The 20,344-nt window shown below is 42.3% G+C and overlaps 1 protein-coding gene across 2 annotated transcripts; it reads right to left on the bottom strand.

Annotated features, from left to right (window-relative positions):
- Positions 1-38: 38 nt before the first annotated feature.
- On the bottom strand, positions 39-20,313 carry prpf40a (PRP40 pre-mRNA processing factor 40 homolog A). 2 transcript variants are annotated; one of them, XM_010890786.4, is made up of 27 exons: positions 20,215-20,313; positions 15,961-16,038; positions 15,717-15,860; positions 14,047-14,130; positions 13,259-13,277; positions 13,108-13,130; positions 12,836-12,877; positions 12,495-12,605; positions 12,142-12,262; positions 11,860-11,884; positions 11,353-11,574; positions 8,995-9,100; positions 7,780-7,844; positions 7,524-7,688; positions 5,034-5,142; positions 4,557-4,707; positions 4,098-4,231; positions 3,702-3,816; positions 3,341-3,453; positions 2,995-3,111; positions 2,617-2,754; positions 2,390-2,485; positions 2,175-2,261; positions 1,564-1,660; positions 1,293-1,354; positions 1,032-1,193; positions 39-934 (listed from the first exon to the last, which is right to left on the bottom strand). In XM_010890786.4, the coding sequence occupies exons 1-27, from the start codon at positions 20,215-20,217 to the stop codon at positions 845-847; spliced, it is 2,679 nt and encodes an 892-aa protein (XP_010889088.1). In that variant the 5' UTR covers positions 20,218-20,313; the 3' UTR covers positions 39-844. The 2 variants fall into 2 exon arrangements, with proteins under 2 accessions (XP_010889088.1, XP_010889089.1); XM_010890787.4 differs by having other exon boundaries at positions 3,341-3,432.
- Positions 20,314-20,344: the final 31 nt, after the last annotated feature.

Here is a 20,344-nt window from a genome sequence, read left to right as displayed (position 1 = left end):
TGCTGTAGGTTTTTTAACAGTCAACGAAGACAAACATGTCCATGTAAACCTTTTTTTATTACATTTTGGATCATATCAGAACTTCCACAATTCCTCTAACAAAACAATCATGGACATACCATTAAGATTAATTTAAAAAGGTCTCATATCAGAGACACGTTTAACAAAAAAAAAAATAAAGCATGGATTCTTCAGTAGGGGGCTTGAGTCTAGATGCACACCTTTTCCTAAGAGTTCTACATCCGTCTAACCCGTATGGGGGGCACTAGTTTGGATCAAAATGAGTGCACTAAAAAGGAAGCAGGGTGCCATTTCAGATGAACAAAGTGTACAGAGAACAGTAAAGAGAATGGCATTAAGATGCACTTTGAATCCATGTTGATATCAAACTAGTAGCAAAGAAAAACAATAACATCCAACTACAAATGTCTACAAATGACAGTGAGAAAGCATATTATCAAAGGCAACAAAAGGCCCAGAGTGTGTCTCTTAATGTCCACACAGGTGACCATGTCTTGATATCCAAGTAGTCACCACTCAACCTGCAACCACTTCCCATTAGGGATGGAAACAGACCAAATATTATCCAGGCATTCGAGCGCCGTTGTGGCCAGTTCATACCATTATATGAAAGAGGGGAATCCTGTCCACAGTCCAAGTTGGGCTGCGACAAACTGGTAATTCCCCAAAATCCCAAGAACCTTTTCAGCATAGCCTGGGAAGTTGGGAAATGATACCTGAAATGCTGTAACCCTAGGTCAGTTGACAAGAGGCTAAAAAAGAAAGTCAGGGGGGAATGCATGTAGGATGAAGTGAAACAGAGAAGACGAGGAGAAACTGAAGATCAAGGAGCATCCAGCTGCTCCAGGAGAGTCCTCCTCCTCTTCTCCAGCTCTCCTTCACTCAGCTCACTGCCTGATGTGTCCCAGCCTCCCTGCACATGAACAATAGCATAAGGGTACCTGTCTTAGTCGAACCTTGAGAAGCCTGGATGCATGGCTGGCTATGGCCACCAGAATGGGACCACTCACCTCTTCCTTGGTCGATTTCCTTTTAGGCGACTTCTGCTTCGATTCGGAGCGGCCCTTGGCCCGGGACTTGTCGTTCTCTTTGTCTTTCTCCTGGTCCTTCTCACGCTTGCTGTCCCTCTCCCTTCCTTTGTCTTTCCGCTCCCCCTCTGATTCAGGAGATTGCTGAAACAAAGTCAGTAAGGCAAGCACGGTCAGCCTGCTCTCTTTCCAAGTGGCACTAAACATTCCCGAGGAAAGTCCAGGTCGGTCTTAAGAACCTACCGACTTGTGACGCCTCTTCTTGCCCTTCTTCTTGTGCTTCTTGGACTTCTTGTAACTTCTCTCTGTTGACCAAATGGAGCGGGATTAACGAAACGGGCCAACACACTATTTCTTGCATTTGTAATTGTGATGTTTAGTTACTGTGATACAGGTATCCATTCCTCTCAGCACAACATGCAGTTTCCATCATACCAGATCATAATCTTAATATCACAATATCAATAGTTTACTGGTGGTGATGACAAATGCACACAGGGGAGAAACCACAGACCTGATTCGCCACTGGAGGAGCGCTCCGATGGGGACTTGGACTGTGAGCGCTTCTTCTTCTTACTGTTGTAATCGTCCTCGCCTTCTGACTCCGACCCCTTCAGACAGAACTGATGTGTAAGTGTCTGCAGCAGTACCTCACAACCCTTTACCTCAGGGACCAGCAAAACATACAGTATGATGTTGGAGAACCGGCAAGCCCGATTCAATGGCTTGGTGCTGTGACCGGCTGAATCACGTGTGCCAGTTGAGGACTGCGACTAATGTGACACAGCCTGTGGTTCCTGAGAAGACGTTTTGGGGAAACCCTGGTCTGATGAGATGCTGACACACTGCCCCAATCTCAAATGGACCTCTAGATTCTACACCCTATGCCCACAAACATCTGAGACAATATGATTAGTAAAAGCAATGTGGTGAAAATTTCACCTAGCCTAACAAGGTCAAGCACAAGAGCTAGTCCCATATTTCTTCCACCTAACAAACCCTCTAATTTCTCCACTAGTGCGAATGGACTAAGGCAGGTTTATTCATCTTCAGTCCTGGAGGGCCCAGACAATACTGGTTTGATCTGGGGTTTTTGTCCGGGCTGAGCCAAGGCCTACTACTAACCGATCGAGAGCGGGAGCGCTTCCTGTGATGCTTCTTAGACTTCTTGGAGTGTTTCTTGGTCTTCGAATGATGATGCTGGCACTCGTGCTGCAAGCAGAACAACACATCCACCAGGTTATGGCACGCTGACAATAACACACTGGCCTATTGTACACTTAACTAGAGCCCTGCATGCACAATATAAGGAATGTGCTGTCATTTTAGATGCAACCTACCTCCAACACATGCATGAAATCTTTGAATATTCTTTTCCTCTCGGACTCCAAAGTGACGTCTTCAAAGGCAGATTCTTTGAGGAACCTTTCACGGACCTGTTACAACAGCACGGGAATAAGTCAGATAATTGGTTCACTTTTAACTAGTTACACAATGATCATGTTGTATGGCAGACCGTAGGCCTCTGATGACACCGGTGTGTGTTAACATTAAGCCCAGGACATACACTCTCCCAGCTGGCCTCTGGTTCCAGGGCTGGAGTGGCCTGCTTCAACATGCTCTTGAAGGCTGCCTCTTTCCTCTTCATCTTCCGGGCCTCCTCCTTCTCCCGCTCCCTCTCCCGAGCCTCGGCTTTCTCCAGCAGCTACAGAAGGAAGGGAGGGTTAAGAAGCAGCAGTGAAAAGTTCAGAGGCACAAAAGGCACCCTATAACAGTCCAATGGATTTACTAATCAAGGAATAAATGATTAGTAGAGGAGTTGTGCTCCCGAATTCATCTAACACATGGAACGGACGGGGGTCCCCAGGAAGGATTTGAGAACAGCTGTATTAGGGAACAGGTTCTCGTGTGGGACTCAACCCAGTGTAAATGACCAAGCTCTTACGCTGTTGAAGGCCAGCTTGATGTTGCCTGCGTCCAGCGTGGTAGCTCTCTTGTCCGAGCTGATCACTGTGCCAAAGTCTTCAAAGCTAGTGTTGACTTCCACCAAGAAGTTTTTATCCTGTGTGGAGGAAAGATAGGTTTTCAAAGAGAAGCATTAAAAATGATGGGGCATTAGAACTAATTGAAGGGGATACAGTATCTGAGCTGTAAAATTGATGGCCCCCTTACTTCCCGCTTCATGTGCTAATTTAATCAGTTTCCATATAGGCTTAAAGAGGTGCCCTGAACAGGTAACAGAGTGCCATCTGATTCTCAACCATGATCTGTAAGGTGGTAACATCTCACACCTTCAGAATATCTTTGATGATCCTCTTCTCATCGTGGTAGCGAGCCTTCAGGTCCTCCACGTAGAACTTGAACAGGTCGAGCGGCGTGGAGCCTGCAGAATAAACACCATAAACTAACATGCACGCGTTATTCAAAGATGTGCTCCGACAACACATGGTTATATCACAACTCCAAAGGCTGGAAAAAGGCAAGGGCCAAAAGCCGGTTTGACAACCATCACCGCAGCACAAGTGGCAGAGGATAACTAGACAGTCCATCGGTGTGTGACTCAGTACATGCACATGCCGAGCAAGGGGTGTGCCCGTGTGTGTGTGTGTGTGTGTGTGTGTGTGTGTGTGAATGCCAAGGGAGTCCTCGTACCAGGCTGGCCGAGCATGTTGGCAAAGCGGATGTCTGAGCTGACTGTGGGGTACATCTCCATCCAGGCGGACATGGAGTGGAGCTGGCCGTGGTCATGGAGCTCGTCCAGGAATTTCTAGGGGAGAAACAACATGCAGATTAGGTCAGCAAAGCAACGGATCTGCTTGGGACACATCCTAAGTGGGCCCCTTTTCCCCACCCAATGCCCTGGCTCTGACATCAGGAGAAATATGAGGCCTTTTGGGACACATACTCTCCCACCTTCCCAGTTTAACAGCTAAACTCCTGCCACTGTCCGTTACAAAAACTGCAATTAACTGCTTATCCTTAAGGTCTGTAGCTCTCCCGTCGTCGTGAGGCAGACAGCCTAGCTCCACCATGGGGGGTACTCCTCACCTGGAAGGCCTCTCGGTTCTTGCGCTGTCTCCTCCTCTCCCTCAGCAGGGTCTTTTGTTTTTCGTCGTCCTCCTCCTTCTCCAGCGCACGGATGTGCTCCTCGAAACAGATCAGAGCATCCTCTTTGTCCATGTCTAAAGCAAGCAAGATGAGAGGAAGTTAGCAAGGGGTCGCCCTTTTTCCAACAGCTAAATCGCGTCGGCACATGCTGCAAACCTGTCAATCTGGGACAGGCCAGTCATCAACTTCATTCTTAATAACAAACAAGTGATGACCATGCTGCCGTAGTCATATTAATGCAGAGCTCTCAGCTAGCTTCTGTCCCAAATGGTACCCTATAATCGATTATAGTACACTACTTTAACCAGACCCGACAGGTCTCTGGTCAAAAGTAGTGCAGTATGTAGGAAATAGCGTCCCGTTTGGGCGACAGTGGGGTAAGTGAGTTGCTCTGCGTACTCTGGAGCTCCTCGTCCTCAGCGAAGGTGGGGTTGTCCAGCAAGTACTGCTGAGCCTCGGACCAGGTGGTTCGGTATGTCACATTGGCCATGTTGTCCAGGATGTTCTTCAGAGCCTCCCAGTTCCTCTTCCTCAGCTGCTTGGCCTGCTCCTGTAACACGCACATACACACGTCGTTTGGATTGTAAGCCGTGTCAATGAAGCAGGGTTTGAGTCGAACAGACTCATCCAAATGCAGTCAACAGCGATAACATCCTTGCAGCAATACTCAGACAGCTAAAACACATCGATTTCCTCACTCTACATTCCTTTTCTAAATTGGAAGGCTTCCTTTGTAGTGAAAGGGGGAAAGTTAATTTGGTTAGGGTAATGGCAGAGAATTAGATAGTTTGAAAAGGCAACCTAACAGAAAAGGACAACAGTAGTGCACTATATAGGCCCTAGGATGCAATTTGGAAGGGAGGTGGTGACACTGACCTTCTCCTTCTTGGCTAGGTAGAAAAGGACGTCTTCATAGATCTCTATTCTGTCTCGTTCTGGAACGGTGCTCCACACATCCAGGTCTGAAAACATCTGCTCAGCTTTCCTGGTTCAGACAGTAAGAGCCAATCAGAAAGAAAAGACACAGATCACACAGTTTAGATAAAGTCACAGTATACATAATAAATGAATTAAATACAGCCATGATTCTGTAGGGTTAATCACTGCATGGGCTCAGGAACACTTCTGAAAACCACTGTCTGCGAACACAGTATGTCGCTGCATCCACTAATGCAAGTTAAAACTCCACCATGCAAAGATGAAACCGTATATAAAGAAGATCCAGAACCACCACCGCCTTCTCTGGGCCCACGCTCATTTAAGATGGACTGAGACAAAGTGGCAAACTGTCCTGCGGCCTGACAAATCAAAATGTGAATGCCGTGTCCTCCGGGCTGTCTTGTTATCAGCGCACAGTTCAAAAGCCAGCATCCGTGATGGTATGGGGGTGCATTAGTACACATGGTGAAGGCACTATTAATGCTGAACAATATATACAGGTTTTGGAGCAACATATGCTGCCATCCAGACAACATATTTTTCAGGGAAGGCCTTGTTTATGTTCAGTACTTATTTCATGCCAAACCACATTCTGCACATATTACAACAGCATGGCTCTGTATTCAAGGAGTGTGGGTGTGAAACTGGCTTGCTTGCAGTCCAGACCTGTCACCTATTGAAAACATTTGGTGCATTATGAAATGAAAAATACGACAAGAGACCCCGAACTGTTGAGCAGCTGAAATCCTATATCAACCAAGGATGGGAATTAAAAAATCATTTCACTTTCAAAACTACACTAGCTGGTCTCCTCAGTTCCCAAACGCTTACAGAGTATTGTTAAATGATGAGGTGATGCAACACAGTGGTAAACATGCCCCTGTCCCAACTTTTTTGAAACGTGTGGATGGCATCTAATTCAAAATGGGCATATTTTACAAAATCTATAATATTTCTCAATTTCAACATTAGAACATCTTTGTACAATTTTCAGGCAAATACAGGGATTAAATGATTTGCACATCATTGCATTCTGTTTTTATTTTCATTTTACACAGTCTCAACTATTTAACCAACATCTGAAACAATGCATTTGTGAGACACGTGGTCATTGTGCTACTTTATTATTTTGGAAACACTAAAATACAATTCACATGGAGCCAATAATCAGCCAAAAAGTGGTTTGTCACATAGCTGACCGCACATTTTTATTTATTTACTAAACCAAAGCAGCCCCTTGGCCCAAACCACCTATAAGGTTGTGAACGTCCTGTAAGTCTCCTAAAAGGACCACCAGGAAAGGTCCTACAATCAGGAGTGAATACATTGAAAATCCAAAAACCAACCAAATGTAATGGCACTTAACTCCACATGGTGGCAGCATTACAGAAGCATATGTCATCACTCCTCACCACGCTCAAAGCACTGCTCTACAGCTGCCATTGTTTGACACATTCTCGTAATAGCAGTTGTTAAAAAAAAAAAAAAAAAGACAGCTTGACTTAAAACTTAGAAAAGTATCCTAAACATGGAAAAGTACCCTAGAATTCCTTATGGAACGTGTGTATGAAATACCTCACAGTGCAAATAATCCCTATGAAGTTAATCATTATTGTACCAGTGAGGCTAGCACACAGGTTTTAGAGTAGTCCAAGAAAAACAAGAAATGCAGTGACACAGTCAAACAACCCTGATGTCACCATCCAGCTGTTCATGTGCAGCCAGACCAGAGTGCACACAAACACACACAACATGGTCCCCACAACAACACCAGCCAATGGCCTCCAAAACTGGCCGGTTGTCAAGGTCAGCAGTTGATCACTTCCCTGGAGCCATGTCAGTGACTTTCATACCCGGACAGAAAGAGAAAATGAGGCTGCATGGCAATGTGGCGATTTACCATGCCGGAGACATCCAAATGCTACAATCTATCTGATGGAGCTACTGGCGTGTTTAGGGATGGATGGGCAAAGTTCATAAGCCAACCTGCCTGTGATTTATTTGGGATGAATACCACCAGTGTCAGCATATCCACAAATAATAAGTCTGGCGTAGCCAGATAACAGCCATGGACTGACCACGATAACCACACCAGAGAAAGGTCAGCGTGGTTGATTAACTGGCAGGATTCTGAGGCCCAGATGCACAATAGCCAATAACTCACCCATATCACGTCCCTGTCTCTTCATTGATTACATTACAAGGAGTTTGGCAATGAGGTTTCAGATACTCGTAGATACCATTTGTACGGATCTGTGCCATATTCAAAAGAAGTTAGTTGCATGCTAGATGTATCCAAAGACTTCCAGTAACTGCCCCTACAGCCGGTAGTACAGGGACCAAGGCGGAACCCTCAAATGGTACCCTGTTCCTATGGGCTCCGTGGAAAAGTAGCACGTTTCTGCGCATTCCAAGAAAGGTACGTACTTGTATCTCGTTGTAGACGTCATTTTCTCGTGGTTCTCCAGAAATCTCTGGTAGGTTTCCTTGGACTCCTTGTACTTTATCCTAGCCTCCTCCTTCTCCTCCTTCTCCGTCTGCACTTTGTAAGCGTTGAAGGCCTGCTTCTTCTCGCTTAGTTTGGGCAGGGCGCTTCCAAAGAGAAATAGGGAAATACATCAGGCCACTTAGTGAAGTGGTGTAATATTCCTAACTGCATTTGTTCTGCTGGGTGCTGGGGTACCTGTATCGTGGGTCGTTGATGATCATTTTCATGGCTTGTTCCCAAGACGCGTTGGATGAAACACCCTGAAATTAAAGGAGGATAATGAGCATTAAGAGGGTCTATATATAATTATATGTACACACACACACATACACACTCCAAACTACACCATCCCAGCAGCATCATTTGTAGGGACACGCTTTAAGTTGCGCTACAATTATTCTATTTGTTGAACGTATGCACGTGTATAGGAAAGCATCCATGCATGTGTAGCCTAACTGAAAATGGCAGTGGTGCAGAGATTCTCTGGCTAGTTCCAGACTAGACGATACAATTTATTAATTACTAATACACTCAGAGGTTAAGAGGGATGCTGGCAATAATTGAAAGGAACCACTGAAGGCTTACGCAAGTGGCCCTTCTGCCTGCATGTCTCCAGTAGAGCGACTCCATCATCCATTATGAGTAGATGATTTCTGTGCGCACATTTACCTTCTTACAGCTAGCGTCCCAAATGGAGCCTTATTCCCCATAGAGTGCATTATTTTGGCCATCGGCTCTGGTCAAACGATGTGCACTATGCAGGGAATAGGCTGCTTTCAGAGACTCAAACAGAGTTCTGAGTTATTCTAGCCCGGTGGAGCATGCCACTCTCCACTGTCTTAATCTGGACATGTGCTTTCATCCAATAATGCTAATCATAAAGACAGAGCCATTAAGATCTCGCCGGGACACGGCAAGGAGCAATCTCAGACGAGAGCTGTGTGTGTCAAATTAAAAAGGCCTATAAATAGCCGCGCCGAACCACCTCGGTCAAAAACAACACATCCGCTGCTACAGCGGCATCCAAGGGCTCGGCTGAGGCTCCCAAATCGCACTAAGACCTGAGAGCTCCAGATGAACCACACGGATTAACTAGTCCTGGAGGCCCATATTGGTAAACAACCTTCGGGTAGAAGGACATCATCTTTATTACATTCTGGTCATAACAGGCTTTGAGAATCTTATCAAGCCTGGTTATCTCACAGAGGTATGTGGGTGTGATTTATACTGGCGATTAGCTAGGAGTGCTGCAAGGCTTCATAGACACAGTTGATAACTGTGCTTTCCTTTATTAGTACTGTCTGCTCATATGATGGTCAAATTGTAGTACCTAACGATCACTGGGATGATGCATGCAGGAGCCCTGACTGAGCAGCCGAGGAGTAAAGTAACCCTATCTGGAATCCTCACCTTCTCCTTCAGAAGCTCTTTAAAGGCTTGTTTGGCCTCTTCTTTAGTGTTCCACTTGTATGTCTTCTTCACCAGCTCTGGCCTCTCTTCCTTTGAGACATCCTTACTGAGGAGAACAAAAGAGAACGGGGTGAGGGATACAAAACTGTGTGTAAACAAACCACTGCCACCAGATATGAAGGAATATAACAGAGTTACGCAGTTGTAAAAGAAGTACAAGGTTAAGAACTGCCCAGTTAGCAGATACTTTGAGTTAGGGTTAGACCTGTCCATTGATTTTGAATGTGAGACAGCCTAGAAATCGGAACAATGGCCCTTCTGGGTAAAGTAAGAACCACTATTGAATACCAGAAAATAATTGTTCTGATGAGACTTTCACAAAGTTGAGACAAAAATGTATGGAAACTGTTTTGGGTTTAAGTTTGATTGAACTGTATGAAAATATGAGAAGACTGAGCCCCTTTAAACAACTTAAATGAACTTTAACGCATGAACACATGCAAATAATAGAAAATTATTAACACTGTTCGTTGTTTGTCACCATTAACAAAAAAAAAATTCTTTCCAGAGCCTCAAAAACATCCAAACCGAGTACTGGTAACTGTTTTGTGCTTGACTCCCAGAGCTGTCCATAGTGCTTCATAGGTACCTTTTCCCAAAATAGCAATGGAGAGTAGGCTTTGATGTCATCAATTGTGTTTCCTGGTCACTAGTCTGAATCCTGTCTACCAGCGGGTTACTACACATCCGCAGACATGATTCGCTGCTCCAAGAAATTGGAAATCTCTCTCCTGGCATCCCTCATCCCTGTCTTCCACTAAAAACCCAGAAAACAAGCAGACCAGCGGTATCTCCTCTCTGACACTCTTCTCAGAGTGGCCCTGAGCTGCGTGTGCAAATCCAGCAGTGTGTTGTGCGCCGATATAAAAGTGTTGTTGTTGCATGAGGAGAGACAGAGCGAGACATGACATTCAGCAAGAGGGACGCTAGCCTATTAAATAATGATAGAAAACAGACGAGATAGCCAACACTTAGAACCACGTACAGTGTCATTATTTTATGAATTAACAACATCCATATTCTGTCCCCACTAATCCATGTTTGTAGACAACCTCTAACCACCATGCCTACCATTCACCTTTGCCTATTATTCAAGAAGCAGTATTCAAGACTGATATGTTTCATACTGTAGCCAAACATTCATACAGTTATAATACATAATGTATTGATCAAGAGCACAATGGTAGATGTCAGAACAATAAGATCAGAGACCAGCTATTTTATATTTAAATGGGCTACAAAGAGACAGGGACAGTTATTGTGGTTATTTTTGGGGGGACATTTAAGGTCTGTGACACACTGGTCAAGTAAATAGACAGCTCCTCCACTTAATTTTAAGTCGATCCATTCGTGGTGAATCGGTTCCCCAAACTCACGGTTCGCTACAATACGGTATATTGGTGTCACGGTTTGCTGCGATTCGATACATCTACAAAATAAATGCCTGAGAAATATGTAGTTTGCATTGAGACCTTCCACCTATTATAATAGTAAATATTGGTAGCTTGAATTCCCAGGAGCATATGGAAACAAAAGGACAAAAAGAAACAAAAGTGTACAAGTCTTAAGCTATTTACCACAGGTCTACTTGAAAAGAGTACAAAAGCAAATTGCTTCCGTTTTGCGTTCTTACGGACACCATGCAAGTTTTGGTTAACTTTATTGCATTAGTGTCTTTATGCTTACTTCAATGTTATATCCATTTTCCTTTTACAAATAAACTCCTACTGCTCAGATAAATGGCTTTAAATAATTTTCTCAGGAAGCTTAAGACCTTTGCAAAGTATTTAAAATATATATTTAATACTCTCATCCCCATGAAAAACTGTATCAAATAGAAGGAAGCTGGGTTTAAAACTGTAAATGTTTTTCTCCTCTTAACTGTAAAATGTGTGAGAGCCTCAAAAATGCTCTGTCAGAGATTATGCCATTGGCCATGCCCCTAAGCCAACATAACCACTGCTGCAGAAAAAGTGAAAATCTGTATTGTGAATTTGACCAAACATTTTTGGTTCACGGAAAATGCTTTAATTTTCTAAAAGGTGCAATTGATAAGTACGTAAATACCGTCAAACTATTGTCACTGTATAATGTCTACATCCAAAGTTTTTCGGGACAGATAAAAACAACGTTTGTCACTGCCCAAACACCTTTACACCATAAAGTACATTTTCCCGCTGACAGGGGAAGCAGACGCATACTACACATGCGTTTATCCAGTTAGTATCTTAGGTCTAGTCCTGGTTCAGGCCATTGCTGCCGGTCTTTCAGAGGAAAGAGGCGGTCTTCAGTACCAACCTGGCTGGGGCCTCCATGACGACGGCTTCCTCTGCGGAGGTGACAGGTGTGTCAGCTCTGACCTCGGCCACATGCATAGGCACCTGGGACATCTGCTCCACAGCCACTGCTGTAGCTGGCACAATGGCCGGCATTTCCATCATCATGGTCGCCATGGCAGCAGTGCTGTCGAGCTGAATGGGGGGGGGCATGACAGCGGCGGGGGCGGCCATCTCCGGGGTACTGCAATCAGGTCGTTATTGAGAGAAGGCGGACCTTTACACCGCATCAACTGTCAGGTTCTTAGACATAACAACAGGAGTGCCTCTAATACCTCAGTAATAATTGCATCCCATTATTCACCAATCTTAGAAATAATAGACTTAGATTAAAGGAGATGTCTGTGATCTTTTCTTCAAGTCTTTTCCTTTTGGTAATACAAAGTAAATAGCTGTGATTCTAAGTAATTGGCTTCGGAACACAAGACTGCAGAGTAGTGGTAATAATAAAGTAATAAGCAGCTCTTACCCGTTCTCCTCTGCTTTTATCATGGCTACAAGAAAGAGAGGTACATGCGCACTGTTAACAAAGCCTGGCGGGATGCTTTGAGGAACGCATTTCCATTCTCAGAATGAATAATGTTCATATGAATTCATGCAACGCGTGACGAGCTATGGACTGGTCTATCAGAAGTAGTAGCTGGGTCTCTACAGTACCTGTTATTTACATGGATCTAAAAGAAACAAGTGCCTCTGGCAACTACTTCTAACCAAGGAGATTTACAAAAGGATCATGAATGCACAGGCTCACCTTCCAGATCTTCAAGCTCTTTGGGTTTGGTCCATCGGGACTCTTTAGTCTGAGAGTTGTAGTAGTACGCCTTGCCATTGTCTGATTTATACTCCTTCCATGGGCATTTAGACAGCATTTGCTGCAAAGCACAAGGCAAATAGTTTGTCTAGACACGCTCCACAATACAGTGGAGACACATTTTGCCAACAACTAGACAGCCAGGGAATGGTCATTACTGTAATGAGTAAGATAATGCCAGAGTCCTAAATTGCACCATATTCACTGTCAAGTTCACTACTACAACAAAAATCTATGGGATTAGGGTGCTACTTGGAGAAGTGGTGACAGGGGTTTGGTTCGTAAGGCCTTACTTCTGCAGGAGATTTCAGGTCATCTGGCTTCTCCCAAGAAGACTGCTTAGTCTCTGTGTTGTAGTAGTACGTCTTCCCATCCAGAGACTTGTGTTCTGTCCACACAGACTTCTGAGGATGACCACAACACTTTGCCTTTACTACTCAGGTTAAGAAAATGGACTGGTGATAAACATTCAAGATTCCCCAGAAACAATAATATAAGAACAAATCAAGCAGCTTCGCTAAAATGTTAGCACTTTGCACTTTATGTTAGCACTTTAAAATGTTAATAAATTGAGGCTATATCTTTGGGCAAAAAGACAATGAGAAAGCACCATCGTATAGACACTTTTACAAACCTTCTTTGGTTGGTCATCTTGTGGCGAGCCATTTGTGGTACCCTGTTAATCAGTAGATATTATAACAAAGCAGATCATTAAAACTCTTCTAGAGATCCATACATTAAAATACATTAATGCAGAGATAAAAAAAAAATACATTGACAGGTTAGGCATTGTGGATTTAAGACAATATTTTTATGTTCGCAAGATCCCATTCACACAAAAAGGGTCCTTTTTCGAAGAGTTCTTGACTACATTAAAATGGTCAACAGCAGGTAGACTGTACTTACAACGGTTCCAGGTACAGCAGGGACTACAAAAAAGGGGTACAAAAATGCAATAATAAAAAATTATAATAAAGAAAATTCAATTATTTTGTTTTATTTAAAAATGAAATGTAAGGTTTGTCTAGATTTCAGAATATACTGTTTCAAGCCTTACCAGTGGTGTCAACGCCAGGCTGTGGAAGAGATTTCAATAGTTTTTATGACCTGCATTTGCTTCATTAACAGGATAACATCGTACCCCTAGGCTTCAAACTTGAGGACAACAATCTCTGGAGCCTTGATGCATCAGAGTTGACAGGTGGAACGTTTATTTGACAGCTAGCAGCTCTAAGTGCATTGAGTAAAACAGCTGGCTGCTGTCAGAAGTAAAACACATCAGACGGAAATGTAGCCAACACTTCCATAACTAGCTTAACCATCTACCGGACAAAAAAAAAAGTTTAAGGACATCATGCTCCATTTAACAATGTTTCAAGTGTCAGGAAACATGGTTTCCATTGCCTTTTCTCCAATTCATGATGGAAATGCCCCTACCCTCTAAGAACTTTGAATGTCTGAGAATATAATATTGCCTTCAGCATTCATTGAAAGGAAAAAGATATAGTAATTCTAATCAGCACACAGAAATGCGGTAATACATTATTGAGGAAGCAATACAAGAGGAAGAAACAATCAATGTTGCATCAAGAATACTTGGACATTTTAGGAAGAAATATGCTGGCAAAATAAAATATACCGCGTGTGTAATTAATCTGGAGATGGTTGTGTGAAGAATACGCAACACATGTCTGTATCTATAGCCTATGTCTATATCGGTAGGTGATCCTACACTTAGCCGTGTTAGCTATGCAAATGTTGTCAGTGCAGACAGCTTGCCGGGGTCTATTTTTAAAGTGTGAAGCAGAACCGTGAGGTGGGGAGGAGGCAGGCGAGTGAGTTTACCGGTCCTGTCGGCTGCATCGCCGCAGCTGGCATTCGAGGTGGCATCATCATCCCGGGCATCATAGGTGGCATCATGCCTGGCATCTAATAAAAGAGCATCATGAAATATTCATCTGACCCGTTCACTCCCCTACCGCCTGGCGCGCTGGGTATTAATACACAGTGAGGGGCGTCGTGGTGGCCGAGAGCGGCTGACTCTGACTGGGAGTCCTTTACAGTGCAAACAGAACCCCAGCTTGTGCTCTGTGAAGCAGTGACGTCCAATCTGCAGCTCCTCGCCACCTCCTGAGCCCCAGTTCTCAGACAGGCAGCTGGATCAGACATATCCCTAATCACACCGTTTTCATAATGACAGTGGATATATGCTGGCTGCAGGGAGTACGACTGAAGTGACTGAAATATTTGTGTGCCCTGTCTTGGGAAAAGTGGGGTAATTAACCAGAAAGTCAACCAAAGCAAAATACCCACCCAACTTCAACATTTTATTTTATAAAGGTCAAGGGGAAAATGTCAAGAACCAGCTTTTAATTAAAATCGCATTATTACACAAGATTACGTACATTGATTGGAGCTAAATTTAACCGCTACAACAACTATATCTTTTTTAGATATGAATTATATATGAATAAATTGGTCTAAAGCTTGGTCAGTCTCAGTTGAGAGTAAGACCATACAGTATGTAAGAGACAGACTCCCCACAAATAGAAAACAAAGCATTCAGTTATTTGAAGTGATTTGAAGTGATTAATAGCCAACAATAGTTATTAAGTGTGAAAAGATCCTATTTTTGGAGCAGCTCAATCAATTTATATATACAATCGTTCAAAAGTTTGGGGTCACTTAGAAATCTCCTTGTGTTCCATGAAAACACAAGAAATGAGTTTCAATAGGAAATATAACAAAAGGAATAGGAAATATAGTAATTGAAACCTGCAAAATGTCTGTTTCTCAAACTAGACACTAACGTATTTGTCCTCTAGCTCAGTTGTGCATCGGGGCCTCCCACTCTTTCTGTTCTGGTTAGAGACAGTTTGTGCTGTTCTGTGAAGGGGGTAGTACACAGTGTTGTACGAGATCTTCAGGTTCCTGGCAATTTCTTGCAGGAAATATTCTTAATTTCTCAGAATAAGAAAAGACAGAGATTTTAGTAGAAAGCTCTGTTTCTGGCCATTTTGAGCCTGTAATCAAACCTACAATTGCTGATGCTACAGATTCTCAAATAGTCTAAAGAAGGCCAGTTTTATTGCTTCTTTAATCAGTGCAACAGTTTTCAATAGTGCTAACAAAATTGCAAAAGGTTTTCTAATGATCAACCAGCCTTTTAAAATGATAAGCGTGGATTAGCAAACACAATGCACCATTGGAACACAGGACAGATGGTTGCTGATAATGGGCGTCGCCTACCTTAGATATTCCATTATAAACCAGCCATTTCCACCCACAAAAGTCATTTCCAACATTAACAATATCTACACTGTATTTCAGATCAATTTGATATATATAGATTTTAATGGACAGAAATGTGCCTCTCTCTTGAAAACAAGGACATTTGTAAGTGACCCCAAACTTTTGAATGGTAGTTTACATGTATTAAATGGATAATCCAGTTGTAAACTTTGTTCTAAGACAAAAGGAGACTATGACATCTAAAAGCTTGAAAGTTAGCTCACCTGTCCCATCGGTGGCCCGCCCATCGGTGGCATCATGCCAGGCGGCATCATGCCAGGTGGCATGGGAGCCATGTTGGGAGGCCTCTGTCCCATGGGAGGCATTCCCATGGGTGGGTAATGAGGTGGCATTCCCGGCGGTCCCATCTAGACAGGAGACAAGCTGTGAGATTCAACACACTCAATCGGACCCTATTTTGAGATGCCATTGGGAACACGGAGGAGACATTTTTCAACACCAACTTACATAAGGCAACTGCATCCCTGAGGGCTGGACCCCAGCGAAAGAAGGTGCTTGGCTCTGACCATTATTGCCATCTGAAGACTGGACATGAACAAGAGACCGCCACACATACAGTTAGGCTTCAACTATAACCTGTATTCTAAAACTTCTCTGTCCTGTACTGCTATGTGATAGTGAGACGAACAATGGTTTTACATTTCATTTTAAATTAATACATTTGCTTAGCTCTTTAACATTAACTTAATTACAGTGGAGTGTGTATGAAAGTCTGTATAAAAATATACACATACAGACATACGCACAAAAACACATACACAGATTTAATTTAACAATACCACTCGTGCATTTTAACAGTTAATTATTTAAAAGATATTTGGTGTAACAGATATGAACTTTCCAAAAATATTTGATTATCTACGATATATTAGCATTCATTTTCAGTCATCATATTACATTAAAAGAAAACATGTATTGCCCTGGAAATCAGAAGTGCAGAACAAATAAAACACATTTGGGATTTTATATTGACATTCCTATAAACACTTTGCTGTCAAGAATACTGCTGCAGTCTTTCCCCTAGGATTATCTACAGCAGCTGTGGCAAAGTTAGCAGGGTGCTCTCATGGGGGGACATTCTCCCATTATACTTTGGAAAGTTTCTCAGGCCACAGAGGCAACATTTAGTACATGTAACAAATGTTTGTAAAACATTTGCATTAACTCACTGGAATGTGTTTCCTTGGCCAGCACTTGGTGGAGTAAAAAGAAAAATGTAACTAAAATGTGCAGAGTTGGCTAATGGTATATTTTATTGGAGGATTCTTAGCTCAAAGGAGAACCCATCATTGAATTATATCCTCTAAGCTTAGTTATTGAAGCCGATAACTACATATACTTTATACAAAAACAATTTAAATATTAGAGATGAAATGAAACAAAAAAACAGGAAAGCTTAGTTCAGCCGGCCGCAACAAAATGCGTTCATCGCGGCTGCCCTCTCGAGATTCGAACCCGGGACGCACAGGTGAAAGGCATTGTCGTTAACCGCTAAGCCATCGAGCCACACAGATGCCAGGCATAAGTATAGCCTCTTTTCATTATATTATGTTCACTCATTAACATCACGGCAAGTTTGAATATTTTGTTAAACACCATTAACTAGCGTTAAACTGAGTAATGTTTCTTATTAAGTTTACCTCCACCACAAATAGTATCTATGAACTGTATGACTTTTGCCACTGGCAGTTTTGAAAGCTTATTAGCAAGTAATATGTCACTAGACGCCATTAAATTGTGTTAAACTGAATAATGTTTCTTATTAAGTTTAGCTCCACCACAAATAGCATCTATGAACTTTATGGATTTATATACGATAACTAGTGATGGCCATTCGAGGCTTCATTGGCGTTATTTTAGCAGCAGGATCTTATGCTGGCAGCACAGTATAAGGCAATATATCTAGTCAACAATTTAGTCTGTGTTAAAGGAACAGACAAGAATAACATTGGAACAGACATTAAACATAAAATGTACAGACAAGATAAACTATATTAACTTATATAGCTCAATGATGGATTTTATAAAAAATAAAAAAAATAATCTGAGTTAGCACTGTTAGAATAATATCCTGCTGCTAGAAGAATGGTAATGAAGCCTCGAATGGCCATCACTAACGATAACTGACTTTTTTGTCAAGTGGAAAGACGAGAGAACCAATCCTAATATCCACCATTTTATTACAGGCTACCTATTACGCTGCTACGTTTTTTCTGTCATGAACCTCAGGCTTAATGAATTTTGACTTACAGGGGGCGAAAGCAGGACCTGTTGTTCCAGAGCTGATACTGTACAGTGAGGGAATTTCTTTTTTTATCCCCTGCTGATTTTGTACATTTGCCCACTGACAAAGTCTATAATTTTAATGGTAGGTTTATTTGAACAGTGAGAGACAGAATAACAACAAACAAATCCAGAAAAATGCATGTCAAAAATGTTATAAATTGATTTGCATTTTAATGAGTATTTGATCCCCTCTCAATCAGAAAGATTTCTGGCTCCCAGGTGTCTTTTATAGAGGTAATGAGCTGAGATTAGGAGCACACTCTTAAAGGGAATGCTTCTAATCTCAGCTTGTTACCTGTATAAAAGACACCTGTCCACAGAAGCAATCAATCAGATTCCAAACTCTCCACCATGGCCAAGACCAAAGAGCTGTCCAAGGATGTCAGGGACAAGATTGTAGACCGACATAAGGCTGGAATGGGCAACAAGACCATCACCAATCAGCTTGGTGAGAAGGTGACAATTATTTGCAAATGGAAGAAACCTCAAAAGAACGGTCAATTTCCCTCGGTCTGGTGCTCCATAAAGAGTTCCTACCCAGGGCAAGGACAGAATTAGAGCCCATTGCCCATAAAACCTTTTTGCCAGAATCTAAACACACATTTTTCAAAGAAAGCATACTCAAAAGTAAATGAAAATGTAAACATTATTTATAACCTCTTAGGCATTATGTATTGGGTGTTCACATCAATATTATATGATATAATATTATAAGTCCTCACCTTATATTAGCCAATAATATAAAGTGAGAACTTTAAATGTAATTGGAATTTTTATGCTTCAAAGACTTTGATCAGTGCCTTTCTATGAAAATAAATTAATCTGTCATGATAGCTGCAATGCATGAAAAAGTATACGTTTATGAATATTTATGGTTATGAAATGTAGGAAGTGCAAATGCAAGCTAAACCCGGAGAGAACATAGTACAAATGTAAAGTTAGCCTACTAGCTGGATGCAGAACTAACCCCCTTTTTCCAGAGTAGCTAGCTTTTGCAGTACAGGCAGTTCCAGTGTGGTTCCTGATTAAGTAATCTTATAGTAAAAGAAACCACCTATGTAGCTCAACTAGTTGTCAATATACAATCTTGAGATGAGTATTGAACAATGCTAGAGAAAAATATGGGGCCACTGAATGACACAACGGGGAAAAGACAATGACTTGCAGCAAACGGTTCAGAGGTTAGTAATGGAACATGGTTGCATTGGCTTGTTGCTCACTAGCGACTCCATGTGGTGGCTAGGCTGCCTGTGCATTCAATCAATGTAAAAGCCCTGATAATGTGGGTTACCCAAGTATGCTGGGAGTTGCTGCAGTGAAGCAGAGCTATAATGATGAATAGGATATCTCGAAAATGGGAGGAGAAAACCTGCAGAATCTGTAGATTATTTGATTGAACTGAACAATTAACATACCATCTGCATAACTGAGCTAGTACTGTATTGAGTGTTAGGTCATTGGTTGTATTCTATAACTTTTCATTTGAAGTATGAATTTGAAGACCCACGAGTGGATAGCAATAACACACAAAAAACACAAGTACAACCAGGTAAGCGGTTTTAGAATTGCTGTTGGAGAATTGTCCTTGCCGTTTGTGACTCAATGTTGTTACTTGCAAATCCAGTCAACACTGAGTATTCCTCAACTCGATATATTAAAACGAGTATTGAAACTCGTGAAGCAAAACATGCTATATAGGTATAGCGAACTTGACTGCTTGACTTTAGGCTATTCAGTGTCCATAGAGATTCACTCCAGCTACTAGTAGTAGTACCGACTAGTGCTGTAGCTAACTCTTAGTTAGCCATCAGTCATTTTCCGTCATTGGCTAGGTCAGAACTGCACTCAAAGTTACCGCCAAAGGTGCTAGCAAACATATAGCTAGGCACAGTAGCTTAGCTAGCTACCAATTCAAAGCATGGACGAATGTTACCTAACTCCTAGGTTGAAACCGGCTAGGCTAGCAGCTAGCGCCATCATTGTCGTAGTCACTGCTAACGTCTTGTAATTGCTACCAATTTGCTAGCCGGCTAACTATTAGCATAGTCAATATAAGTTGATATTTACCGCTAAAGTTAACCGTTAAGCGAGGCAAGATAACTAAATATTAGCTACATCCAGTTAGTGTAGTGAACAAATAATGTGTAGCCATTTAATTTGGCGGCTAAGATACCTAGGTATATAACTAGCAAAGTTAGCTAGCTAGTATGACTGGCCCTGTCTGGTACCAACTGTAGCAAGCTAACTAGTCGGCTAACAGCACTTACAGTCAGAAACATACTACTACGAATTACATACATATGAATAAGGCTCGGTGGGTTATTCCTTTTCATATAACAATGTTTATGGCAAGCACGTCACACAGTGTGCGATTTAAATTAGTAACAATTCAAAACATCAGTAAACTGTACTCACCATGTTGACGAGATCACGGTGAGCATCAAGACAAGCCACGCTACGCTACAACAACGTGCAATCTGGTTGGTTAGTATGCCTCGGCATGAAAGGGCAAATGTGAAACATCGTTTTTGGCGAAGCGCACAGA

The sequence above is a fragment of the Esox lucius genome, chromosome 16 (genome assembly GCF_011004845.1).
Source record: "Esox lucius isolate fEsoLuc1 chromosome 16, fEsoLuc1.pri, whole genome shotgun sequence".
Lineage (NCBI taxonomy): Eukaryota > Metazoa > Chordata > Actinopteri > Esociformes > Esocidae > Esox > Esox lucius.
This window is presented reverse-complemented; position numbering and strand designations above follow the sequence as displayed.

What these genes read in the sequence shown, in the direction of transcription:
- prpf40a (XM_010890786.4), bottom strand. An exon ending in TGAGGACGAGGAGCTCCAGA is followed by an intron (nt 4,232 to 4,556) that starts GTACGCAGAGCA and finishes TGCTTGCTTTAG; the next exon opens with ACATGGACAAAGAGGATGCT. An exon ending in CTCCTCCAGTGGCGAATCAG is followed by an intron (nt 1,355 to 1,563) that starts GTCTGTGGTTTC and finishes TTTGGTCAACAG; the next exon opens with AGAGAAGTTACAAGAAGTCC.